At 48.0% G+C, this 27619-nt stretch overlaps 1 protein-coding gene and 1 long non-coding RNA gene across 4 annotated transcripts in view; one reads left to right on the top strand and one right to left on the bottom strand.

Moving 5' to 3' along the window:
* Positions 1–27619, top strand: part of ABHD3 (abhydrolase domain containing 3, phospholipase) — a 120078-nt gene that overhangs the window by 88232 nt on the left and 4227 nt on the right. For all 3 annotated transcript variants that reach the window (XM_063923576.1, XM_063923574.1, XM_063923575.1), the window contains exons 5-7: positions 76–188; positions 25634–25807; positions 26207–26255. In XM_063923576.1, coding sequence (XP_063779646.1) covers positions 76–188; positions 25634–25807; positions 26207–26255 — 336 coding nt within the window. The remainder of the gene's footprint in view (positions 1–75; positions 189–25633; positions 25808–26206; positions 26256–27619) is intronic.
* The window catches only part of LOC134928163 (uncharacterized), a 305002-nt gene continuing 292870 nt past the window's right edge, over positions 15488–27619 (bottom strand). The window contains exon 3 of the long non-coding RNA XR_010177844.1: positions 15488–15570. This is a non-coding gene — a long non-coding RNA (uncharacterized LOC134928163). The remainder of the gene's footprint in view (positions 15571–27619) is intronic.

Here is a 27619-nt window from a genome sequence, read left to right as displayed (position 1 = left end):
GTCTAGTTAACTGTGAAGTTTAATGGCAGCTTTATGACTCTTATCATCGTGTCTTCTTGTTTTGGCTTTTCATAGACACCCAGGACATATTGTGCTTCTAACACAGAGGATTTAGAGGCGGTCATTCAACATGTGCATAACCTGTACCCAGAAGCTCCACTTTCAGCAGCTGGTGTTTCCATGGGAGGGTAAGAGCTATTCAATTGTATTTTAATTGTTTTTACTGACATTTTAGTGACTTATGTGTGCGATAAGGAGCTCGAAAATGACCAATATACAATGCAGAGTGTATTATAGTGGCTGCTATAGATTAACACAGTGATCACTCCTGTGGTTATTAGTGTTCCTGCTAAGCTTATTTCGCGGGGCGCCGTGCCCAGCCCCTTTTTAAACAGGCCAAATGCGCCCTGTGCTTTTTTTGTGCACCCTTCCGCCCTACAGTACTCATGGGGACTGCCTTGAGGACCACCGCACTGATACGCTGTTATCAAGGCACCGCCGCACATACTGTTCTCTCAGCGCCGCTGCACCCCGCTGAGCGGTCTCAGCCTCCCCGCACTGACGCACTGCTGTGTCTGCGCATAGCGGCTCACACAGCTCTTCCCGGCTGCTGGTTCCCCCTGCAGGCTGTAGGACGCTGGCTGGATCTGATGAGCCAGGATGGCTGGTTTTGCCTCTCCCACCGAGGCAAACCCAGCCCTCGTGTCTGTCTGAAGTTTAAAGAAGAGGCCAGCGAGGAATCTGTCACCATTTTGCTGGCTGTGTAAAAAAAGAGCAGCTCCGCAGCGCCATGGGCTCCCTCCCTGCAGCTGCTGTGAAGCACACTCCAGATTGGCTGGGGTTGTACCTTTTGGCTATTAGTGCATTGGATGCCCGCTTTGCTCTAATCTGGCACCACCTTGATCTGTTGTTTTTAAGTAGTAGAGTACATCATAGTGCTGCCAGATTAAGGAACTACAAGGCATTTTATATAGTAGATCATAGTGTTGCCAGATTAATTATAAAATTCCCTTTATGTGTCCGCTGCTGGTTGCTGCCCTCCAAAGTGATTAAAAGGGAGCATGTTGTGAGGCCACACCCCTTACTATGGGCTGGCAACCGCAGCTGTGCCCTCCCTTGTGTCTAGCACACTGCCCTAAAAAAAACACTAGGTTATTATACAATACCGAGAGTATCCTAGTGACCGCTAGAGGTGACCACAAATCATCCTAGTGGCCATTATGCAACATGGATAGCATTCTAGTGACCAATATATAACAATGAGACCAAAATAGATCTTCTTTTCTATACAGTACAAATCCACAATATATAAAGGGCATTTTGGTGAGCTATGGGCTTAATTCAGCATGGATCGCTATTGCTACTAAAAGTGTTGTTTATTTTTTTGGTACTCTCAATTGCAAAGAATCACACAGGTAGTTGCCACCCATAAATGGAGAAAGTCACCCACTGCAGTGTTTGTGATGTATACGCATCTGTGTATGCATTGCAATCTGTACGCAAAATTGGGAACATCGAAGGGGTAAATTCAGTTTGCGCCAAGCCAGAGCAACCTGAAATCTGTACATGCTATTGCATGCAAGTGATCGCAGATGACGTCAGACACCTGCCTACAAGACGGCCATGACACGCCTGCGTTTTGCCAACACTCCCACAAAACGCCATGTTGTCCCCCCTAAACACTCACTTCCTGTCAATCACTGTGCGATTGCTTCATGTTAATATTGCAAACGCGCCGCGATTGCAGTGCGGCTCTGGTGCATGCACATTGTGTACGCAGCACATGCCCAGTCTATCGATAATCACCCAAATTGTGATCCATGCTAAATTAGGCCAATATGCTATAAACTGAGCATTCTAGTGAACTCTGCACAATTGACTGACAACCAATGCAAACAATAATAGTGACAAATTTATAAATACATAAAGCCTACAAGTCACCTCTAGACAATACAGAGAGAATTCTAGTTATCGCCATATACTGTAATTCACAAAGCATTTTAGTGCCCAGTATATAGGAGGATTACAAAGCCCTTTCTGTTGAGCTCTATGCAACTTTTTTCTGTTGCCCTTTTCTCTGACGTCCTAGTGGATGCTGGGTACTCCATAAGGACCATGGGGAATAGACGGGCTCCGCAGGAGACTGGGCACTCTAAAAGAAAGATTAGGTACTATCTGGTGTGCACTGGCTCCTCCCTCTATGCCCCTCCTCCAGACCTCAGTTAGAATCTGTGCCCGGCTCGAGCTGGTTGCACACTAGGGGCTCTCCTGAGCTTCTAGTAAAGAAAGTATTTGTTAGGTTTTTTTATTTTCAGTGAGATCTGCTGGCAACAGACTCACTGCTACGAGGGACTTAGGGGAGAGAAACGAACCTACCTGCTTGCAGCTAGCTTGGGCTTCTAGGCTACTGGACACCATTAGCTCCAGAGGGATCGAACACAGGCCCAGCCTCGGTCGTCCGGTCCCGGAGCCGCGCCACCGTCCCCCTTGCAGAGCCAGAAGCAAGAAGAACATCCTGGAAATCGGCGGCTGAAGACTCCGGTCTTCATTAAGGTAGCGCACAGCACTGCAGCTGTGCGCCATTGCTCCCTATGCACACCACATACTCCGGTCACTGATGGGTGCAGGGCGCTGGGGGGGGGGCGCCCTGGGCTGCAATTAGACTACCTTACATTGGCAAACAGCACATAATATAGTCTAAAAAACTATATATGTGCAAAAATCCCCCGCCATAATATAAATATAAGAGCGGGAGAAGTCCGCCGAGAAGGGGGGCGGGGCTATCTCCCTCAGCACACTTGCGCCATTTCCTCTTCACAGCTCCGCTGGAAGACAGCTCCCCAGGCTCTCCCCTGCAGTTTCCAGGCTCAAAGGGTAAAAAAGAGAGGGGGGGGCACTAAATTTAGGCGTAAACTGTATATGTAAAGCAGCTATAGGGAAAAATCACTTTGTGTTAGTGTAAATCCCTGATTATATAGCGCTGTGGTGTGTGCTGGCATACTCTCTCTCTGTCTCCCCAAAGGACTTTGTGGGGTCCTGTCCTCAGTCAGAGCATTCCCTGTGTGTGTGCGGTGTGTCGGTACGGCTGTGTCGACATGTTTGATGAGGAGGCTTATGTGGAGGCGGAGCAGGTGCCGATAAGTGTGATGTCACCCCCTGCGGGGTCGACACCTGAGTGGATGGATATGTGGAAGGTATTAACCGACAGTGTCAACTCCTTACATAAAAGGTTCGATGACGCAGCTTTGGGACAGCCGGCATCTCAGCCCGCGCCTGCCCAAGCATCTCAGAGGCTGTCAGGGGCTCAAAAACGCCCGCTACCTCAGATGGCTGACACAGATGTCGACACGGAGTCTGACTCCAGTGTCGACGAGGATGAGACAAATATACAATCCACTAGGGCCATCCGATGTATGATTACGGCAATGAAAAATGTGTTGCACATTTCTGACATTAACCCGGTTACCACAAAAAAGGGTATTATGTTTGGGGAGAAAAAGCAGCCAGTGACTTTTCCCCCATCTGATGAGTTAAACGAATTGTGTGAAGAAGCGTGGGGTTCCCCAGATAAGAAACTAGTAATTTCTAAGCGGTTACTAATGGCGTACCCTTTCCCGCCAACGGATAGGTTACGCTGGGAGACATCCCCTAAGGTGGACAAAGCGCTCACACGCTTATCGAAAAAGGTGGCACTGCCGTCTCAGGATACGGCCGCCTTAAAGGAGCCTGCAGATAGAAAGCAGGAGGCTATCCTGAAGTCTGTGTATACACACTCAGGTACTATACTGAGACCTGCTATTGCTTCAGCATGGATGTGTAGTGCTGCAGCAGCATGGTCTGATTCCCTGTCAGATAACATTGATTCCCTTGACAGGGACACTATTTTGCTAACTATAGAGCATATTAAAGACGTAGTCTTATATATGAGAGATGCACAGAGGGACATTTGCCGGCTGGCATCTAGAATTAATGCAATGTCCATTTCTGCCAGGAGAGTATTATGGACTCGGCAGTGGACAGGTGATGCTGATTCTAAAAGGCACATGGAAGTTTTGCATTATAAGGATGAGGAATTGTTTGGGGACGGTCTCTCGGACCTCGTGTCCACAGCAACAGCTGGGAAGTCGACCTTTTTACCTCAGGTCCCCTCACAGCCTAAGAAAGCACCGTATTATCAAGTACAGTCCTTTCTGCCCAGAGGCAGGGGTAGAGGGAAAAAGCTGCACCAGACAGCCAGTTCCCAGGAACAAATATCCTCCCCTGCTTCCACTAAGTCCACCGTATGACGCTGGGGCTCCACAGGTGGAGCCAGGTGCGGTGGGGGCCCGTCTCCGGAACTTCAGCGACCAGTGGGTTCGCCACAGGTGGGTCTCTGGGTTCTACAGGTATCTTAGGGATACAAGCTGGAGTTCGAGAAGTCTCCCCCTCGCCGTTATCTCAAATCAGCCTTGCCTGCTACTCCCAAGGAAAGGGAGGTAGTACTGGCGGCAGTTCACAAGCTGTACCTCCAGCAGGTGATAATCAAAGTTCCTCTCCTTCAACAGGGACGAGGTTACTATTCCACAATGTTTGTGATACCGAAACCAGACGGTTCGGTGAGACCCATTCTAAATTTTAAATCCTTGAACACTTATATAAGGAAGTTCAAGTTCAAAATAGAATCGCTCAGGGCGGTTATTGCAAGCCTGGAAGAGGGGGATGTTATGGTGTCACTGGACATCATGGATGCTTACCTACATGTCCCCATTTACCCACCTCACCAGGAGTACCTCAAGGTTGTGGTACAGAACTGCCATTACCAATTCCAGATGTTGCCATTTGGTCTGTCCACGGCACCGAGGGTGTGTTCCAAGGTAATGGCCAAAATGATGATACTCCTTCGAAAGAAGGGAGTTATAATTATCCCGTACTTGGACGATCTCCTTATAAAGGCGAGGTCCAAGGAGCAGTCGTTGATCGGAGTAGCACTATCTCAGGAAGTGCTACAACAGCACGGCTGGATTCTGAATATCCCAAAGTCGCAGCTGGTTCCTACGACGCGTCTGCTGATATTGGGCATGTTTCTGGACACAGAACAGTAGAAGGTGTTTCTCCCGGAGGAGAAGGCCAAGGAGTTGTCATCTCTGGTCAGAGACCTCCTGCAACCAAAACAGGTGTCGGTGTATCATTGCACGCGAATCCTGGAAAAGATGGTAGCTTCTTTCGAAGCAATTCCCTTCGGCAGGTTCCTTGCAAGGAACTTTCAGTGGGACCTGTTAGACAAGCGAGGATCGCATCTTCAGATGCATCGGCTGATCACCCTGTCCCCGAGGGCCAGGGTGTCTCTGCTGTGGTGGCTGCAGAGTGCTCATCTTCTCGAGGGCCGCAGATTCGGCATTCAGGACTGGGTCCTGGTGACCACGGATGCAAGCCTCCGAGGTTGGGGAGCAGTCACTCAGGGAAGAAACTTCCAAGGACAATGGTCGAGTCAGGAGACTTCCCTACACATAAATATTCTGGACCTAAGGGCCATTTACAATGCCCTAAGGCAAGCAGAACCCCTGCTTCAAAACCAGCCGGTGCTGATTCAGTCAGACAACATCACGGCTGTCGCCCATGTAAACCGACAAGGCGGCACAAGAAGCAGGATGGCGTTGGCAGAAGCCACAAGGATTCTCCGATGGGCGGAGTATCACGTGCTAACACTGTCAGCAGTGTTCATTCCGGGTGTGGAAAACTAGGAAGCAGACTTCCTCAGCAGGCACGACCTCCACCCGGGAGAGTGGGGACTTCATCCAGAAGTCTTCACGCAGATTGTGAACCGTTGGGAACGGCCACAGGTGGACATGATGGCGTCCTGCCTCAACAAAAGCTAAAAAAGTATTGCGCCAGGTCAAGAGACCCTCAGGCGATAGCTGTGGACGCACTAGTGACACCGTGGGTGTACCAGTCGGTTTATGTGTTCCCTCCTCTTCCTCTCATAACCCAAGGTACTGAGGATAGTAAGTAAGAGAGGAGTAAGAACTATACTCGTAGTTCCGGATTGGCCAAGAAGATTTTGGTACCCGGAACTACAAGAAATTATCTCGGAGGACCCATGGCCTCTGTCTCTCAGACAGGACCTGTTACTGCAGGGGCCCTGTCTGTTCCAAGACTTACCGCGGCTGCGTTTGAAGGCTTGGCGGTTGAACGCCGGATCCTAACGGAAAAGGGCGTTCCAGATGAAGTGATTCCTACGCTGTTAAAGGCTAGGAAAGACGCTGCCTGAAGTTCAGACGTTGTTAAGGGAGTGCTGCATATTCAGCCCCCTTTTTGTGCCTCCAGTGGCACCTTGGGATCTCAACGTAGTGTTGGATTTCCTAAAATCACATTGTTTTGAGCCACTTCAGAACGTGGAGTTGAAGTATCTCACGTGGAAAGTGGTCATATATATATATATATATGGCCTTGGCTTCGGCTAGGCGTGTGTCAGAATTGGCGGTTTTGTCGTGTGAAAGCCCTTATCTGATCTTCCATAGGGACAGGGCAGAATTGAGGACTCGTCCCCAATTTCTCCCTAAGGTGGTATCAGCGTTTCATTTGAACCAACCTATTGTGGTGCCTGCGGCTACTCGGGTCTTGGAGGCTTCCAAGTTGCTGGATGTAGTCCGGGCCCTGAAAATCTATGTTTCCAGGACGGCTAGAGTCAGAAAATACTGACTCGCTGTTTCTCCTGCATGCACCCAACAAGCTGGGTGCTCCTGCTTCTAAGCAGACTATTGCTCGCTGGATCTGTAGCACGATTCACCGTGCACATTCTGCGGCTGGACTGCCGCATCCTAAATCAGTAAAAGCCCATTCCACGAGGAAGGGGGCTCTTCTTGGGCGGCTGCCCAAGGGGTCTCGGCATTACAACTTTGCCGAGCTGCTACCTGGTCGGGGTCAAACCTGTTTGCAAAATTCTACAAGTTTGATACCCTGGCTGAGGAGGACCTTGAGTTTGCTCATTCGGTGCTGCAGAGTCATCCGCACTCTCCCGCCCGTTTGGGAGCTTTGGTATAATCCCCATGGTCCTTACGGAGTACCCAGCATCCACTAGGACGTCAGAGAAAATAAGAATTTACTCACCGGTAATTCTATTTCTCGTAGTCCGTAGTGGATGCTGGGAGCCCGTCCCAAGTGCGGATTGTCTGCAATACTTGTGTATAGTTATTGCTTAACTAAAGGGTTATTGTTATGAGCCATCTGTTCAGTGAGGCTCAGTTGTTATTCATACTGTTAACTGGGTATAGTTATCACGAGTTGTACGGTGTGATTGGTGTGGCTGGTATGAGTCTTACCCGGGATTCCAAATCCTTTCCTTGTAGTGTCAGCTCTTCCGGGCACAGTTTCCCTAACTGAGGTCTGGAGGAGGGGCATAGAGGGAGGAGCCAGTGCACACCAGATAGTACCTAATCTTTCTTTTAAGAGTGCCCAGTCTCCTGCGGAGACCGTCTATTCCCCATGGTCCTTACGGAGTACCCAGCATCCACTACGGACTACGAGAAATAGAATTACCGGTGAGTAAATTATTTGTACAGAACAGAAAGCATTCCACTGACTGATAAACAATAATCAGCATACTACTGACCAATATATAAAAAAGAATACATTTAGTAATCTCAATACATTACAAACACAGATCATTTGAGTGATCTCTGTGCAATACAGAGAGCATTCTAATGACCAGTTTGCAATAGACCGTATTTAAATGCGCAACATACAGCATTCTATAGAACAGGGGTGTGGAACGTCTGGCCCGCCGGCCGTATAAGGCCCGCACAGCCTCTTCATCTGGCCCGGTGGCTCACCTAACCCAGGGAGCAGTGTTCTCAAATACGTGCTAAAAACGCCGGGTCCCACAGGACGCGCTCTGATCTGTGCTGTCATTCACTGTCATTCTCCAATGGCAGAGGAAGGGGAGGAGACCATGTAGAGTGTGATCTCCCTCCTTTCCCTCACTCTCTGCTCCGCACGAGACCCGGTATATCCAGGCTGCTGTGTGTGGCTGGGGGCTGTCATCTCCGGCCGGGCATGAAGCTTGTGACCTTATGCAGTGCCACATCGGTAATCTACAGGAGCCAGCAGAGGAAGCCATTTGCAGGGATCATGACCAGGGAAGATGCCAGCGGTAGGTGGCAGGACAGCAGGTGGCTGGGGGCACTGGCGCACACAGGGGAAGTGGGATGTGTACTGCTGCCACGCCGATGGTTTCTTTCTTCAGATGCAGCCGCAGCGCTGCACTCTGGGCTTCAGTCAGGGATTGCGGCAGGGGGTAGCCACGGAGGTGCCAGGAATCTGACTTATTGCACTCCTCTCCTCAGCACAAGGTGAGAGTGCGGGGCCTGTGAGTGAAGCGGGTGGTGGCTGGGCTTGCTGTGGGGTGAGAGTGCGGCCTCTGGGGAAGGGGGGGGGGGTCTGAGGAGGTGGCTGCAATGTATAAGTGCTCTACCTGGTGCAAAGTGTATAACATGCTCCACCTGGTGCAATGTGTATAACGTGCTCTACCTGGTGCAATGTGTATAATGTGCTTTACCTGGTGCAATGTGTATAATGTTCTTTGCCTGGTGCAATATGTATAACGTGCTCTACCTGGCACAATGTGTATAACGTGCTCTACCTGGTGCAATGTATATGATGTGCTTTACCTGGTGCAGTGTGTATAATGTGCTCTGCCTGGTGCAGTGTGTATAATGTGTTCTGCCTGGTGCATTGTGTATAATGTGCTTTACCTGGTGCAATGTGTATAATGTTCTTTGCCTGGTGTAATATGTATAACGTGCTCTACCTGGCACAATGTGTATAACGTGCTCTACCTGGTGCAATGCAATGTATATAATGTGCTTTACCTGGTGCAATGTGTATAATGTTCTTTGCCTGGTGCAATATGTATAACGTGCTCTGCCTGGCACAATGTGTATAACGTGCTCTACCTGGTGCAATGTATATAATGTCCTTTACCTGGTGCAATGTGTATAATGTTCTTTGCCTGGTGCAGTGTGTATAATGTGTTCTGCCTGGTGCATTGTGTATAACATGCTTTACCTGGTGCAGTTTGTATAATGTGCTTTACCTGGCGCAGTGTATATAACGTGCTCTGCCTGGCTCAATGTGTATAATGTGCTCTACCTGGCGCAATATGTATAACGTGCTCTGCCTGGCGCAATGTGTATAACGTGCTCTGCCTGGCGCAATCTGTATAACATGCTCTGCCTGACGCAATGTCTATAACGTGCTTTACCTGGTGCAATGTCTATAATGTGCTTTACCTGGTGCAATGTGTATAATGTGCTCTGCCTGGTGCAAAGTGTATAATGTGCTTTACCTGGTGCAATGTGTATAACATGCTCTGCCTGGCGCAATGTGTATAACGTGCTTTACCTGCTGCAATGTGTATAATGTGCTCTGCCTGGTGCAATGTGTATAACGTGCTTTACCTGGTGCAGTGTGTATAATGTGCTCTACCTGATGCAAAGTGTATAATGTACTCTGCCTGGCTCAAAGTGTAGAACGTGCTCTACCTGGTGCAAAGTGTAGAATGTGCTCTATCTGACGCATTATGTATAACGTGCTCTGCCTGGTGCAGTATGTATAACATGCTTTACCTGGTGCAGTTTGTACAATGTGCTTTACCTGGCGCAGTGTGTATAACGTGCTCTGCCTGGCTCAATGTGTATAACCTGCTCTACCTGGCGCCATATGTATAACGTGCTCTGCCTGGCGCAATGTGTATAACTTGCTCTGCCTGGCGCAATGTCTATAACGTGCTTTACCTGGTGCAATGTATATAATGTGCTTTACCTGGTGCAATGTGTATAATGTTCTTTGCCTGGTGCAGTGTGTATAATGTGTTCTGCCTGGTGCATTGTGTATAACATGCTTTACCTGGTGCAGTTTGTATAATGTGCTTTACCTGGCGCAGTGTATATAACGTGCTCTGCCTGGCTCAATGTGTATAACGTGCTCTACCTGGCGCAATATGTAGAACGTGCTCTGCCTGGCGCAATGTGTATAACGTGCTCTGCCTGGCGCAATCTGTATAACGTGCTCTGCCTGGCGCAATGTCTATAACGTGCTTTACCTGGTGCAATGTGTATAATGTGCTCTGCCTGGTGCAATGTGTATAATGTGCTCTGCCTGGCGCAATGTGTATAATGTGCTCTGCCTGGCGCAATCTGTATAACATGCTTTGCCTGACGCAATGTCTATAACGTGCTTTACCTGGTGCAATGTCTATAATGTGCTCTGCCTGGTGCAATGTGTATAATGTGCTCTGACTGGCACAATGTGTATAATGTGCTCTGACTGGCACAATGTGTATAATGTGCTCTGCCTGGCGCAATCTGTATAACATGCTCTGCCTGGTGCAATGTCTATAACGTGCTTTACCTGGTGCAATGTGTATAATGTGCTCTGCCTGGTGCAAAGTGTATAATGTGCTTTACCTGGTGCAGTGTGTATAATGTGCTCTACCTGGTGCGAAGTGTATAATGTGCTTTACCTGGTGCAATGTGTATAACATGCTCTGCCTGGCGCAATGTGTATAACGTGCTTTACCTGCTGCAATGTGTATAATGTGCTCTGCCTGGTGCAATGTGTATAACGTGCTTTACCTGGTGCAGTGTGTATAATGTGCTCTGCCTGGCACAAAGTGTATAATGTGCTTTACCTGGTGCAATGTGTATAATGTGCTCTGCCTGGTGCAATGTGTATAATGTGCTCTGCCTGGTGCAAAGTGTATAATGTGCTCTGCCTGGCTCAAAGTGTAGAACGTGCTCTGCCTGGCGCAATGTGTATAACGTGCTCTGCCTGGCGCAATCTGTATAACGTGCTCTGCCTGGCGCAATGTCTATAACGTGCTTTACCTGGTGCAATGTGTATAATGTGCTCTGCCTAGTGCAATGTGTATAATGTGCTCTGCCTGGCGCAATGTGTATAATGTGCTCTGCCTGGCGCAATCTGTATAACATGCTCTGCCTGACGCAATGTCTATAACGTGCTTTACCTGGTGCAATGTGTATAATGTGCTCTGCCTGGTGCAAAGTGTATAATGTGCTTTACCTGGTGCAGTGTGTATAACGTGCTCTACCTGGTGCAATGTGTATAATGTGCTTTACCTGGTGCAATGTGTATAATGTTCTTTGCCTGGTGCAATATGTATAACGTGCTCTACCTGGCACAATGTGTATAACGTGCTCTACCTGGTGCAATGTATATGATGTGCTTTACCTGGTGCAGTGTGTATAATGTGCTTTACCTGGTGCAGTGTGTATAATGTGCTCTGCCTGGTGCAGTGTGTATAATGTGTTCTGCCTGGTGCATTGTGTATAATGTGCTTTACCTGGTGCAATGTGTATAATGTTCTTTGCCTGGTGTAATATGTATAACGTGCTCTACCTGGCACAATGTGTATAACGTGCTCTACCTGGTGCAATGCAATGTATATAATGTGCTTTACCTGGTGCAATGTGTATAATGTGCTCTGCCTGGTGCAAAGTGTATAATGTGCTTTACCTGGTGCAGTGTGTATAATGTGCTCTACCTGGCGCGAAGTGTATAATGTGCTTTACCTGGTGCAATGTGTATAACATGCTCTGCCTGGCGCAATGTGTATAACGTGCTTTACCTGCTGCAATGTGTATAATGTGCTCTGCCTGGTGCAATGTGTATAACGTGCTCTACCTGGTGCAGTGTGTATAATGTGCTCTGCCTGATGCAAAGTGTATAATGTACTCTGCCTGGCTCAAAGTGTAGAACGTGCTCTACCTGGTGCAAAGTGTAGAATGTGCTCTATCTGACGCATTATGTATAACGTGCTCTGCCTGGTGCAGTATGTATAACATGCTTTACCTGGTGCAGTTTGTACAATGTGCTTTACCTGGCGCAGTGTGTGTAACGTGCTCTGCCTGGCTCAATGTGTATAACCTGCTCTACCTGGCGCCATATGTATAACGTGCTCTGCCTGGCGCAATGTGTATAACTTGCTCTGCCTGGCGCAATGTCTATAACGTGCTTTACCTGGTGCAATGTATATAATGTGCTTTACCTGGTGCAATGTGTATAATGTTCTTTGCCTGGTGCAGTGTGTATAATGTGTTCTGCCTGGTGCATTGTGTATAACATGCTTTACCTGGTGCAGTTTGTATAATGTGCTTTACCTGGCGCAGTGTATATAACGTGCTCTGCCTGGCTCAATGTGTATAACGTGCTCTACCTGGCGCAATGTGTATAACGTGCTCTGCCTGGCGCAATGTGTATAACGTGCTCTGCCTGGCGCAATCTGTATAATGTGCTCTGCCTGGCGCAATGTCTATAACGTGCTTTACCTGGTGCAATGTGTATAATGTGCTCTGCCTGGTGCAATGTGTATAATGTGCTCTGCCTGGCGCAATCTGTATAATGTGCTCTGCCTGGCGCAATCTGTATAACATGCTCTGCCTGACGCAATGTCTATAACGTGCTTTACCTGGTGCAATGTCTATAACGTGCTTTACCTGGTGCAATGTGTATAATGTGCTCTGCCTGGTGCAAAGTGTATTATGTGCTCTACCTGGTGCGAAGTGTATAATGTGCTTTACCTGGTGCAATGTGTATAACATGCTCTGCCTGGCGCAATGTGTATAACGTGCTTTACCTGCTGCAATGTGTATAATGTGCTCTGCCTGGTGCAATGTGTATAACGTGCTTTACCTGGTGCAGTGTGTATAATGTGCTCTGCCTGGCGCAAAGTGTATAATGTGCTTTACCTGGTGCAATGTGTATAATGTGCTCTGCCTGGTGCAATGTGTATAATGTGCTCTGCCTGGTGCAAAGTGTATAATGTGCTCTGCCTGGCTCAAAGTGTAGAACGTGCTCTGCCTGGCGCAATGTGTATAACGTGCTCTGCCTGGCTCAAAGTGTAGAATGTGCTCTATCTGACGCATTATGTATAACGTGCTCTGCCTGGTGCAGTGTGTATAACATGCTTTACCTGGTTCAGTTTGTACAATGTGCTTTACCTGGCGCAGTGTGTATAACGTGCTCTGCCTGGCTCAATGTGTATAACTTGCTCTACCTGGCGCCATATGTATAACGTGCTCTGCCTGGCGCAATCTGTATAACGTGCTCTGCCTGGCGCAATGTCTAATAACGTGCTTTACCTGGTGCAATGTGTATAATGTGCTCTGCCTGGTGCAATGTGTATAATGTGCTCTACCTGGTGCAAAGTGTATAATGTGCTCTGCCTGGCTCAAAGTGTAGAACGTGCTCTACCTGGCGCAAAGTGTAGAATGTGCTCTATCTGACGCATTATGTATAACGTGCTCTGCCTGGTGCAGTGTGTATAACATGCTTTACCTGGTGCAGTTTGTATAATGTGCTTTACCTGGCGCAGTGTGTATAACGTGCTCTGCCTGGCTCAGTGTGTATAACCTGCTCTACCTGGCGCCATATGTATAACGTGCTCTGCCTGGCGCAATGTGTATAACATGCTCTGCCTGGCGCAATGTGTATAACTTGCTCTGCCTGGCGCAATGTCTATAACGTGCTTTACCTGGTGCAATGTGTATAATGTGCTCTGCCTAGTGCAATGTGTATAATGTGCTCTGCCTGGCGCAATGTGTATAATGTGCTCTGCCTGGCGCAATCTGTATAACATGCTCTGCCTGACGCAATGTCTATAACGTGCTTTACCTGGTGCAATGTGTATAATGTGCTTTACCTGGTGCAATGTGTATAATGTGCTCTGCCTGGTGCAATGTGTATAATGTGCTCTGCCTGGTGCAAAGTGTATAATGTGCTTTGCCTGGCTCAAAGTGTAGAATGTGCTCTATCTGACGCATTATGTATAACGTGCTCTGCCTGGTGCAGTGTGTATAACATGCTTTACCTGGTTCAGTTTGTACAATGTGCTTTACCTGGCGCAGTGTGTATAACGTGCTCTGCCTGGCTCAATGTGTATAACTTGCTCTACCTGGCGCCATATGTATAACGTGCTCTGCCTGGCGCAATCTGTATAACGTGCTCTGCCTGGCGCAATGTCTAATAACGTGCTTTACCTGGTGCAATGTGTATAATGTGCTCTGCCTGGTGCAATGTGTATAATGTGCTCTACCTGGTGCAAAGTGTATAATGTGCTCTGCCTGGCTCAAAGTGTAGAACGTGCTCTACCTGGCGCAAAGTGTAGAATGTGCTCTATCTGACGCATTATGTATAACGTGCTCTGCCTGGTGCAGTGTGTATAACATGCTTTACCTGGTGCAGTTTGTATAATGTGCTTTACCTGGCGCAGTGTGTATAACGTGCTCTGCCTGGCTCAGTGTGTATAACCTGCTCTACCTGGCGCCATATGTATAACGTGCTCTGCCTGGCGCAATGTGTATAACATGCTCTGCCTGGCGCAATGTGTATAACTTGCTCTGCCTGGCGCAATGTCTATAACGTGCTTTACCTGGTGCAATGTGTATAATGTGCTCTGCCTGGTGCAAAGTGTATAATGTGCTCTGCCTGGTGCAAAGTGTATAATGTGCTTTACCTGGTGCAATGTGTATAACATGCTCTGCCTGGCGCAATGTGTATAACGTGCTTTACCTGCTGCAGTGTGTATAATGTGCTCTGCCTGGCGCAATGTGTATAACGTGCTTTACCTGGTGCAATGTGTATAATGTGCTCTGCCTGGTGCAATGTGTATAATGTGCTCTGCCTGGTGCAATGTGTATAATGTTCTCTGCCTGGCGCGAAGTGTATAATGTGCTTTACCTGGTGCAGTGTGTATAATGTGCTCTGCCTGGTGCAATGTGTATAATGTGCTCTGCCTGGCGCAATGTGTATAATGTGCTCTGCCTGGTGCAAAGTGTATAATGTGCTCTGCCTGGCTCAAAGTGTAGAACGTGCTCTACCTGGCGCAAAGTGTAGAATGTGCTCTATCTGACGCATTATGTATAACGTGCTCTGCCTGGCGCAGTGTGTATAGGAGGTTCTACCTGGTGAAATGTGTATAAGCGGCACTACTGTGTAGTGTAATGTGAATTGGCACTATTATGTGACCACGCCCCTTCCCCCACAAAGCCATACCCCTAAATTTGTGCTGTGCACCTTCGGTGCGCACTGTCCATGCTTTGTAATATGGGAGGGGAAGCACCAATTCACTTTCCGCCGAAGGGTGCCAAAATATCTAGTTACAGATCTGGTGCAGAGTGTCCTGTATGCTACACAGCCCAGCAGCATTGTCACCCCCTCCAAGCAGCGCTACTAGGGTGTATATCTACAAAGGGGAAAACTTAATGGGGGCATATCTACAGGGGACATATCTACAGGGGGCAGAACTACTGGGGTCAGGCTAATTTTTTATTTGATACTTTTTGTATCCCCCCCCGAAAGATTTTAGAAATATCCAAATGGCCCTTGGTAGAAAAAAGGTTCCCCACCCCTATTATCGAACAAGATATAAATGAGAGCATTCTAGTGACTGCTATTAGATAAAGAGAACATTTTATTTACAGATAGATGTGTTTGCCACTTTAAAGTGGTGGCTGCAAGCTTTCTTAATTGGAGATTTTGATTGGTTCTTCCACTCAGCCATCTCCCAGGTCAGGGCTGTAAGAGAAAAGGAGGAGCGTCAGAAAGAGCTGCCAAGGGCTCCGGCTAGGGGGTAGGTCACAGTAAGTTAAATAATTTGCTATCTACTGTAGTAACGCAGCTTTTATTATTTGGACAACATTCTTTTATAACATCTGTAAACTTAGATAAATCTTCATAAATTTGGAGATGCTGCTTTAGCCAGTTGTCTGTGGTACACATGAAAGTATACGCTACGTTAGAGGTTTGTCTAGAACAGTTGTCAGGGAACAGGGGTAAATTACCCCAAATGGGGTAAAAATGAAATTCCTGGGGGTAGTGGACAGTTGCGCTGCTGAGGCACAGCCCCGTCCAGCACCGTCCGACTGGCGATGTGACTTGCTGACGTCAAAGTGTGCTCCTCCTGCCCGCCCTGCGCTGTGCTCCTGGCCGCCCTGTGCTGTGTTCCTGATCACGGTGTGACGTTCCGACATCACACCACGCTCCCTCACGCCCTCCCATCCTGCGCTATCCTGTCCTCCCGCCCGCGGCCCGCCAACCCACACACAGAACTTGAAGTGTTCTGTGGCTGACTGCTGACGGAGTTCCACAGAATCAGACAGTGGCCCACATAACAGTGGGAAATTCCCACTGACATCACTGAGGTGAGGATGTGACCACCTGTCTCCTAAAAGTTGTGTCCCCCCTCCCTTCCCCCCTCATCCATCTTTCTTAATTAAAAGGAACGATTTATCCGAGTTGCAAAAAGGGATGATTATTGGCTTTCGGAGCAACGGTGACAATATTTCTAAAAACAGCGCAGTTTGTGAACAGTTCACGTGCTGTTGTGGTGAAGGTATATTGTGACTGGACAAATGGCACCATTGCAAATAATCGTGGAGCACCACGTGTCATTGATGTGAGAGCGGCTTACCGCCAATGTGAACCTAGGGGGCTACCAAACGTGTGTTTAAAACGACAGCTCCGCAAACCCTGCTGCTTATGGGTCTCTGAATCGGTTATTCTGGCTATTAGCTGGTGGTCATAATAATGTGACTCGATCATGTATATAGAGTATATGTAGCAAAGATTTATACATACATATCTATAAATGAGTTTGTGCAATGGATAATGAATTCAGTGCATCCAGTTCTCTAGCGGGGGAATTCCAGGCACCTGTAATGACCCTCTGTGCTTGCCTTTGGCCTACTACATAATTATACAGATGTGGGACACATTAACTAAACCTGCTGTAGTATTCCCATGTGCCCTCAACTACAGAGCCCCTTAGGTACAGTATATGTATATATACCACAGATATATCTTGCCCCAGAAACTCACACTCTGTCTAACTAAAACTTCTTCATTCTTTTTTCTCTGACGTCCTAGTGGATGCTGGGAACTCCGTAAGGACCATGGGGAATAGACGGGCTCCGCAGGAGACTGGGCACTCTAAAAGAAAGATTAGGTACTATCTGGTGTGCACTGGCTCCTCACTCTATGCCCCTCCTCCAGACCTCAGTTAGAATCTGTGCCCAGCCAGAGCTGGGTGCTCCTAGTGGGCTCTCCTGAGCTTGCTAGAAAAGAAAGTATTTGTTAGGTTTTTTATTTTCAGTGAGATCTGCTGGCAACAGACTCACTGCTACGTGGGACTGAGGGGAGAGAAGCAAACCTACCTGCTTGCAGCTAGCTTGTGCTTCTTAGGCTACTGGACACCATTAGCTCCAGATGGTTCGAACACAGGGCCTGACCTCGATCGTCCGTTCCCGGAGCCGCGCCGCCGTCCCCCTTGCAGAGCCAGAAGACAGAAGAGAAGCGATGAAATCTGCGGCAGAAGACTCCTGTCTTCATTAAGGTAGCGCACAGCACTGCAGCTGTGCGCCATTGCTCCCACAGCACACCACACACTCCGGTCACTGTAGGGTGCAGGGCGCTGGGGGGGAGGGCGCCCTGGGCAGCAATTATAATACCTTTTGGCATAAAATAGACATCATACAGTCAGTTAACTGTATATGTGTAAAAAACCCCGCCATTAAGTTACAGAAAACGCGGGACAGAAGCCCGCCGCTGAGGGGGCGGGGCCTTCTTCCTCAGCACACCATTGCCATTTTCCCTTTACAGCTCCGCTGGAAGCAGCTCCCCAGGCTCTCCCCTGCAGTATCCTGATACAAGAAGGGTAAAAAAGAGAGGGGGGGGCACATAAATTTAGGCGTAAATAAGATATTTAAGCAGCTATTGGGTAAATCACTTTTTATAGTGTGAATCCCTGTGTTATATAGCGCTGTGGTGTGTGCTCTCTCTCTGTCTCCCCAAAGGACTTTGTGGGGTCCTGTCCTCAGTCTGAGCATTCCCTGTGTGTGTGCGGTGTGTCGGTACGGCTGTGTCGACATGTTTGATGAGGAGGGTTACGTGGAGGCGGAGCAGGGGCAGATAAATGTGGTGTCGCCCCCGACGGGGCCGACACCTGTTTGGATGGATATGTGGAAGGTCTTAACCGACAGTGTCAACTCCTTACATAAAAGGTTCGATGACGCAGTAGCCTTGGGACAGCCGGGGTCTCAGCCCGCGCCTGCCCAGGCGACTCAGAAGCCGTTGGGGGCTCATAAACGCCCGCTAGGTCAGATGGTAGACACAGATGTCGACACGGAGTCTGACTCCAGTGTAGATGAGGATGAGACAAATGTACAGTCTACAAAGGCCATCCGATGCATGATTACTGCAATGAAAGATGTATTGCACATTTCTGACATTAACCCGGTTACCACCAAGAGGGGTATTATGTTTGGGGAGAAAAAGCAGCCAGTGACTTTTCCCCCATCTGATGAATTAAATGAATTGTGTGAAGAAGCGTGGAGTTCCCCTGATAAGAAACTAGTGATTTCTAAGAGGTTACTGATGGCGTACCCTTTCCCGCCAACGGATAGGTTACGTTGGGAAACATCCCCTAGGGTGGACAAGGCGCTCACACGCTTATCTAAAAGGGTGGCACTGCCGTCTCAGGATACGGCCGCCCTAAAGGAGCCTGCGGATAGAATGCAGGAAGCTATCCTGAAGTCTGTGTATACACACTCTGGTACTCTACTGAGACCTGCTATTGCTTCAGCCTGGATGTGTAGTGCTGCAGCAGCATGGACTGATACCTTGTCAGACAACATTGATTCCCTCGACAGGGATACTGCTTTGCTAACCCTCGAACATATAAAAGACGTCGTCTTATATATGCGGGATGCCCAGAGGGACATTTGCCTGCTGGCATCTAGAATTAATGCAATGTCCATTTCTGCCAGGAGAGTATTATGGACTCGGCAGTGGACAGGTGATACTGATTCTAAAAAACACATGGGGTGAGGAATTGTTTGGGGACGGTCTCTCGGACCTCGTATCCACAGCAACAGCTGGGAAGTCGACTTTTTTGCCTCAGGTTCCCTCACAGCCTAAGAAAGCACCGTATTATCAAGTGCAGTCCTTTCGACCTCAGAAAGGCAAGCGGGTCAGAGGAGCATCCTTTCTGGCCAGAGGCAAGGGTAGAGGAAAGAAGCTGCACCAGGCAGCCAGTTCCCAGGAACAAAAATCCTCCCCTGCTTCCATTAAGTCCACCGCATGACGTTGGGGCTCCACAGGCGGAGCCAGGTGCGGTGGGAGCGCGTCTCCGAAACTTCAGCAACCAGTGGGTTCGCTCACAAGTGGATCTATGGGCTGTACAAATTGTATCTCAGGGATACAAGCTGGAGTTCGAGGCGACTCCCCCTCGCCGTTACCTCAAATCTGCCTTGCCAGCTGCTCCCAGGGAAAGGGAGGTAGTACTGGCGGCAATTCACAAGCTGTACCTCCAGCAGGTGATAATCAAGGTCCCCCTCCTTCAACAGGGAAGGTGTTACTATTCCACAATGTTTGTGGTACCGAAACCGGACGGTTCGGTGAGACCCATTCTGAATTTAAAGTCCTTGAACACTTATATAAAGAAATTCAAGTTCAAGATGGAATCGCTCAGAGCGGTCATTGCAAGCCTGGAAGAGGGGGATTTTATGGTGTCGCTGGACATCAAAGATGCTTACTTGCATGTCCCCATTTACCCACCTCACCAGGAGTACCTCAGATTTGTGGTACAGGACTGTCATTACCAATTCCAGACGTTGCCGTTTGGCCTGTCCACGGCACCGAGAATATTTACCAAGGTAATGGCCGAAATGATGATACTCCTTCGGAAGAAGGGAGTTATTATTATCCCGTACTTGGACGATCTCCTCATAAAGGCGAGGTACAGAGAGCAGTTGTTGGTCAGCGTAGCACTCTCTCAGGAAGTGTTGCAACAGCACGGCTGGATTCTGAATATCCCAAAGTCGCAGCTGATTCCTGCGACGCGTCTGCTTTTCCTGGGCATGATTCTGGACACAGAACAGAAGAAGGTGTTTCTCCCGGTGGAGAAGGCCCAGGAATTATCACCTCTGGTCAGGGACCTCATGAAACCAAAACAGGTGTCGGTGCATCACTGCACGCGAGTCCTGGGAAAGATGGTGGCTTCTTACGCAGCAATTCCCTTCGGCAGGTTCCATGCAAGGATCTTTCAGTGGGATCTGTTGGACAAATGGTCCGGATCGCATCTTCAGATGCATCGGTTGATCACCCTGTCCCCAAGGGCCAGGGTGTCTCTGTTGTGGTGGCTGCAGAGTGCTCATCTTCTCGAGGGCCGCAGGTTCGGCATACAGGACTGGGTCCTGGTGACCACGGATGCAAGCCACCGAGGATGGGGGGCAGTCACTCAGGGAAGAAACTTCCAAGGACAGTGGTCAAGTCTGGAGACTTCACTACACATAAATATACCTGAACTAAGGGCCATTTACAACTCCCTGAGGCAAGCAGAGCCCCTGCTTCAAAACCAACCAGTACTGATTCAGTCAGACAACATCACGGCGGTCGCCCATATAAACCGCCAGGGCGGCACAAGAAGCAGGATGGCAATGGCAGAAGCCACAAGGATTCTTTGATGGGCGGAGAATCACGTGCTAGCACTGTCAGCAGTGTTCATTCCGGGAGTGGACAACTGGGAAGCAGACTTCCTCAGCAGGCACGACCTCCACCCGGGAGAGTGGGGACTTCATCAAGAAGTCTTCACACAGATTGTAAATCGCTGGGAACTGCCACAGGTGGACATGATGGCGTCCCGCCTCAACAAAAAGCTAAAAAAATATTGCGCCAGGTCAAGGGACCCTCAGGCGATAGCTGTGGACGCACTAATGACACCGTGGGTGTACCAGTCGGTTTATGTGTTCCCTCCTCTTCCTCTCATACCCAAGGTACTGAGGATAGTAAGAAAGAGAGGAGTAAGAACTATACTCATCGTTCCGGATTGGCCAAGAAGAACTTGGTACCCAGAACTACAAGAAATGATCTCAGAGGACCCATGGCCTCTGCCTCTCAGACAGGACCTGTTACAGCAGGGGCCCTGTCTGTTCCAAGACTTACCGCGGCTGCGTTTGACGGCATGGCGGTTGAACGCCGGATCCTAGCGGAAAAGGGCATTCCGGATTAAGTTATTCCTACGCTGATAAAGGTCAGGAAAGACGTGACAGCAAAATTTTATCACCGTATATGGCGAAAATATGTTGCTTGGTGTGAGGCCAGGAAGGCCCCTACAGAGGAATTCCAGCTGGGTCGATTCCTGCACTTCCTACAGTCAGGAGTGACTATGGGCCTAAAATTAGGATCCATAAAGGTCCAGATTTCGGCCCTATCTATTTTCTTTCAAAAAGAACTGGCTTCACTGCCTGAAGTTCAGACGTTTGTTAAGGGAGTGCTGCATATTCAGCCCCCTTTTGTGCCTCCAGTGGCACCTTGGGATCTTAACGTTGTGTTGGATTTCCTGAAATCACACTGGTTTGAGCCACTTAAGACCGTGGAGCTAAAGTATCTCACGTGGAAGGTGGTCATGCTGTGGGCCTTGGCTTCAGCTAGGCGTGTGTCAGAATTGGCGGCTTTGTCATGTAAAAGCCCGTATCTGATCTTCCATATGGACAGGGCAGAATTGAGGACTCGTCCCCAATTTCTCCCAAAGGTGGTATCAGTGTTTCATTTGAACCAACCTATTGTGGTGCCTGCGGCTACTCGGGACTTGGAGGCTTCCAAGTTGCTGGACGTAGTTCGAGCTTTGAAAATTTATGTTTCCAGGACGGCTGGAGTCAGGAAAACTGACTCGCTATTTATCCTGCATGCACCCAACAAACTGGGTGCTCCTGCTTCAAAGCAAACTATTGCTCGCTGGATCTGTTGCACGATTCAGCTAGCACATTCTGCGGCTGGACTGCCGCATCCTAAATCAGTAAAAGCCCATTCCACAAGGAAGGTGGGCTCTTCTTGGTCGGCTGCCCGAGGGGTCTCGGCTTTACAGCTTTGCCGAGCTGCTACTTGGTCGGGTTCAAACACATTTGCTAAATTCTACAAGTTTGATACCCTGGCTGAGAAGGACCATGAGTTTGCTCATTCGGTGCTGCAGAGTCATCCGCACTCTCCCGCCCGTTTGGGAGCTTTGGTATAATCCCCATGGTCCTTACGGAGTTCCCAGCATTCACTAGGACGTCAGAGAAAATAAGAATTTACTCACCGGTAATTCTATTTCTCGTAGTCCGTAGTGGATGCTGGGCGCCCGTCCCAAGTGCGGACTCTCTGCAATACATGTATATAGTTATTGCTTCACTAAAGGGTTGGTAAAACAGTAATGAGCGCTTCAAAAAATGTAAAGCTATGTGGCACCTGTAAAAAAGAGATTTTTCGTTAGCATATGTTTACAGCTCTTTTTGAGAGGGAACTCCGCCTTCCGGATCGATCGCCGGCACGAACACCTTCCTGCAGCAGTCGACGAAGAACTCCCGACTCGCTGGTCACCTTGATGGTCGCACCTCTCTGCTTCTTAATAGATCCTTTTATGGCCTGTGATCACTCATTTACTTTCAGGCAATAAATGCATGTTTTTGCACCACAGTGGCGTATTCCACTGTATCCTTTCACAAATGAGTCACATACATGCTGCATACACTTAGCAGTGGTGGTTTTTGCACTATTTCGGGTGCACTGAAGAGGTTTCTCTTCAGTGCACCCGAAATAGTGCAAAAATCACTCTGGACAGAAAAGACCCGCCTTTTCCACGCTTGTTTTTCTGGGTCCGAAAGGACTGAACCTGATAAACCTGGCGCCTTCTTAGGCTGTGAGGGGACATGGGGTAAAAATGCTGACTTCCCAGACGTTGCTGTGGAAACTAGGTCCAAGAGACCATCCCCAAATAATTCCTCACCCTTATAAGGCAAAACTTCCATGTGCCTTTTAGAATCTGCATCTCCTGTTCACTGGCGAGTCCATAAGCCTCTCCTAGCAGAAATGGACAATGCACTTACTTTAGATGCCAGCCGGCAGATTTCCCTCTGTGCATCTCTCATATATAAGACTGAGTCTTTGATATGGTCTATGGTTAGCAGAATCGTGTCTCTGTCTAGTGTGTCAATATTTTCTGACAGTTTATCTGACCACGCAGCGGCAGCACTGCACATCCATGCTGACGCGATAGCTGGCCTAAGTATAATGCCTGAGTGTGTGTATACAGACTTCAGGATCGCCTCCTGCTTTCTATCAGCAGGTTCCTTGAGGGCGGCCGTATCCGGAGACGGTAGTGCCACCTTTTTAGACAAACGTGTGAGCGCTTTATCCACCCTAGGAGGTGTTTCCCAACGTGACCTATCCTCTGGCGGGAAAGGGAACGCCATTAGTACCTTCTTAGGAATTACCAATTTTTTATCAGGGAAGGCCCACGCTTCTTCACACACTTCATTTAATTCATCTGATGGGGGAAAAACTACGGGTAGTTTTTTTCCCCCAAACATAATACCCTTTTTAGTGGTACCTGTATTTATATCAGAAATGTGTAACACCTCTTTCGTTGCCTCAATCATGCAGTGAATGGCCTTAGTGGGCATCAGGTTAGACTCATCGTCGTCGACACTGGTGTCAGTATCAGTGTCGACATCTGCGTCTGCGATCTGAGGTAGCGGGCGTTTCAGAGCCCCTGATGACCTTTGAGACGCCTGGACAGGCACGAGCTGAGAAGTCGGCTGTCCCACATTTGGCATGTCGTCAAATTTCTTATGCAAGGAGTCTATACGTGCACTCATTTCTTTCCATAAGCTCATCCACTCAGGTGTCTGCCCCGCAGGGGGTGACATCCCTTCTAAAGGCATCTGCTCCGTCTCCACATCATTATCCTCATCAAACATGTCGACACAGCCGTACCGACACACCGCACACACACAGGTAATGCTCTAACAGAGGACAGGACCCACAAAAGCCCTTTGGGGGGACAGAGTGAGAGTATGCCAGCACACACCAGAGCGCTATATAATGCAGGGACTAACTGAGTTATGTCCCCTATAGCTGCTTTTTCTATATAATTGTATACTGCGCCTAAATTTAGTGCCCCCCCCTCTCTTTTTTACCCTTTTCTGTAGTGTAGACTGCAGGGGAGAGTCAGGGAGCTTCCTTCCAGCGGAGCTGTGAGGGAAAATGGCGCCAGTGTGCTGAAGGAGATAGCTCCGCCCCTTTTCCGCTGACTATTCTCCCGCTTTTTCCTATATTCTGGCAGGGGTATTTTCCACATATATAGCCTCTGGGGCTATATATTGTGGTATTTTTGCCAGCCAAGGTGTTATTATTGCTGCTCAGGGCGCCCCCCCCCAGCGCCCTGCACCCTTAGTGACCGGAGTGTGAAGTGTGTGTGAGGAGCAATGGCGCACAGCTGCAGTGCTGTGCGCTACCTTGGTGAAGACTGATGTCTTCTGCCGCCGATTTTCTGGACCTCTTCTTGCTTCTGGCTCTGTAAGGGGGACGGCGGCGCGGCTCCGGGACCGAACACCAAGGACTGGGCCTGCGGTCGATCCCTCTGGAGCTAATGGTGTCCAGTAGCCTAAGAAGCCCAAGCTGGCTGCAAGCAGGTAGGTTCGCTTCTTCTCCCCTTAGTCCCTCGCTGCAGTGAGCCTGTTGCCAGCAGGTCTCACTGAAAATAAAAAAACTAATTTCTATACTTTCTTTCTAAAGGCTCAGGAGAGCCCCTAGTGTGCATCCAACCTCGGCCGGGCACAAAATCTAACTGAGGCTTGGAGGAGGGTCATAGTGGGAGGAGCCAGTGCACACCAGGTAGTCATAAATCTTTCTAGAGTGCCCAGCCTCCTTCGGAGCCCGCTATTCCCCATGGTCCTTACGGAGTTCCCAGCATCCACTAGGACGTCAGAGAAAAAAGATTTCTAGCATTTGTGGGCTACATGCAAAAGCAGCTAGTACTTACCCTGCATGCAAATTTATATATATATATATATATATATATATATATATATAATTTTTTATTTTTTGCCCCCCTTGCATTGCACATGATCCAGGTGCGCAGTTACTTGCTCTTCCAGACTTTTTTCCTAACTCTTATTCAGGCCCTAAGTTACAATGCAGAGAGAGTTAGATCTGGGTGGGTTATTTTATTTATGTGCAGGGTAAATACTGGCTACTTTATTTTTACACTGCAAATTAGATTGCAGATTTAACACACCCCACCCAAATCTAACTCTCTCTGCACATGTTAAATCTGCCTCCCCTGCAGTGCACATGGTTTTGCCCAACTGCTAACAAAATTCCTGCTTTGATCAACTTCGAATTACCCCCTATGTGCACTGCAGGGGGGGCAGATATAACGTGCAGAGAGAGTTAGATTTGGGTGGGGTGTGTTCAAACTGAAATCTAAATTGCAGTGTAAAAATAAAGCGGCCAGTATTTACCCTGCACAGAAACAAAATAACCCATCCAAATCTAACTCTCTCTGCACATGTTATATCTGCCCCCCCTGCAGTGCGCATGGTTTTGCCCAAATGCTAACAGATTTGCTGCTGCGATCAACTCTGAATTACGCCCAGTGTACGCTTTTTACTGGTGGTAACTGGGTCATTTGTCTTTGCTACTTATGAGTAATCACTGCTCCTTTATCTGCTGTTTGCTATTCTAATTAATTTTGCTGCTAACCACAATTCCCTAACTTTATATGACTAATCAGCACTTTTGCACACTTATTTATTTATAGAATGCTGTTAGTGAACTACCTGGGTAAAACTGGGCGTCAGACACCACTTCTAGGTGCAGCTGTGTTCTCCACTTGTTGGGAAGTCTTTGAATCTGCATTTTCCCTTGAAAAACCTCTTAATTGGATACTCTTTAATTATTATTTAACATCGTGCCTACAAGCATCAGTTATGAGGTAAGTCTCGGTTGCTTAATTTACTGCAATGTGTGCGTGTGTGTGCGTGGGGGGGGGGGGGGGGGGGTTGGTCTCCTTCAAAGGAGATGGTTTTATTTCAAGATTTGTAGGGGTTTATTGTGGATAAATCCTTTCTCATGTTGTGTTTTCATGCTGTGTACATATCTAGAAAAGTAACATGCACATTGTCACCTGACCCATTAAAGTGGAATTTCTTTCCTGTACTAAATAAACAGTATGCCAGGGTCAGCATGCAGTGTACACATTCATAATGGCAGATAGAGCAACAGAATTTCCAGGTAGCATGAGGTACAATCTGAGACGCATGTGTTTATTGTCCTCCTCATAAATCTCCAGGTTAACTCCATATTGTAATCTATGTATTTGTTATTTTTTTAGGCACCGCAATGTACTGGAAAAACAATTTGACATTGATTATATCATGAAGGTTTGTATGCCATACAGTTACACAGCCCATTCTTGCATATCCTAGTTGTAGCAGGAACAGGCTTGTATGTATGTACTGATGTACTGCAGCAACTCTTTTGAACAGACACCTAAAGGAACCCAGTGAACTCTGGGCCTGATTCAAAGAAGTATGCAATGCTGATGTTCCAAGCAACTGAGTGATTTTTGGCAGACTGCATATGCGCACAATCGCATGGCGCATTTGTCAAAGTGCCGCTGCAGTCCCACTTGCAATAAGTATTTAAAGCCCAATGTTCATTGTTATTACGGATAGGCTGCGAATGTGTACGCAATTGCGAATGAGTTGCGATAGCTCCACTGGGCGTCTCTTTTTTTTCATTTCTGGGTGGCAATTTCACGTGCTGATATCAGCAGTTGCGAAGCCGAGAAAATTGCACTGGTAATTGCATTAGCGTCCACCACTGAATCAGGCCCTTTCTCTGCAGAGCTCCAGGCTCTGCTGGGGTTCAGAATGCTTGCTGTGTGTTTTACAGTAAAGACAAGAAAACATACGTCTGAACATATGGCCCTTACAGTGACATTACTGGTCATGCATGTTAGTAAGGAAGTATCTGGGTGAGGGTGTGCAGTGGAGTTTAGGGTGGACGTATCATTAGTTGCAGGAACCTGTTAGTAAGTAGGGGATGCATTAAATGAACATTCACAGTGTCATAAGTTATGATGTCGACATGTCTAAAATGCCAACATCATGAATGTCGACAGCTGGAAAATGTTGACATGGACATTATGTTGACATTATGAAAATGTTAACATTAGCATTAAGGTTAGGCTTTGGGTTAAGTGTAGGGTTACCTTAAACAGATGGTGTTGACATTCTAACCATGTCAACATGACATCAGTATAAGCTGGCACCTGTTAGTTCGTATTTGGTGGGCGATTCAAAAGTTGTTGTTTTTTAGAGACTGGCCACAAGATAGCGCCCGACGAAGAAATTCAGTCGTTCCGCCTTTTGAAAGCAATCACTGCCTCCTGAGGTGGCGAGCAAAAATGTGCTAAAAATATCCTGTTTAGGCACTAATTTAGACAGGTTTAGCCACTTTGCACGACTAAAGTCGACGCCTTTGGGTGCTTAAAAAGTAATGGTTGCCCAATCGGAGCAGTGCTTAATGCTTCTTCTAAGTCCTGTTATATTCCTTGATTATGGTTATAGGGTTGATGTATCAAGTAGAGAAAAGAATGGAAACAGCACTTATACTGGATAGTAAGCTCCCAGAACATAATGCTTATATACTGTACATGCAGATTTTCAGTGGCAGTATCGTTCAAGAAGGATAAATAATATAGGCACATCTGAAAAGTTGTCTCTCTTGCCAATGTGTATAA

This window comes from Pseudophryne corroboree, chromosome 5, assembly GCF_028390025.1.
Source record: "Pseudophryne corroboree isolate aPseCor3 chromosome 5, aPseCor3.hap2, whole genome shotgun sequence".
Classification (NCBI taxonomy): Eukaryota; Metazoa; Chordata; class Amphibia; order Anura; family Myobatrachidae; genus Pseudophryne; species Pseudophryne corroboree.
Note: the sequence above shows the minus strand (reverse complement) of the source record. Positions and strands in the feature narration are given on the sequence as shown.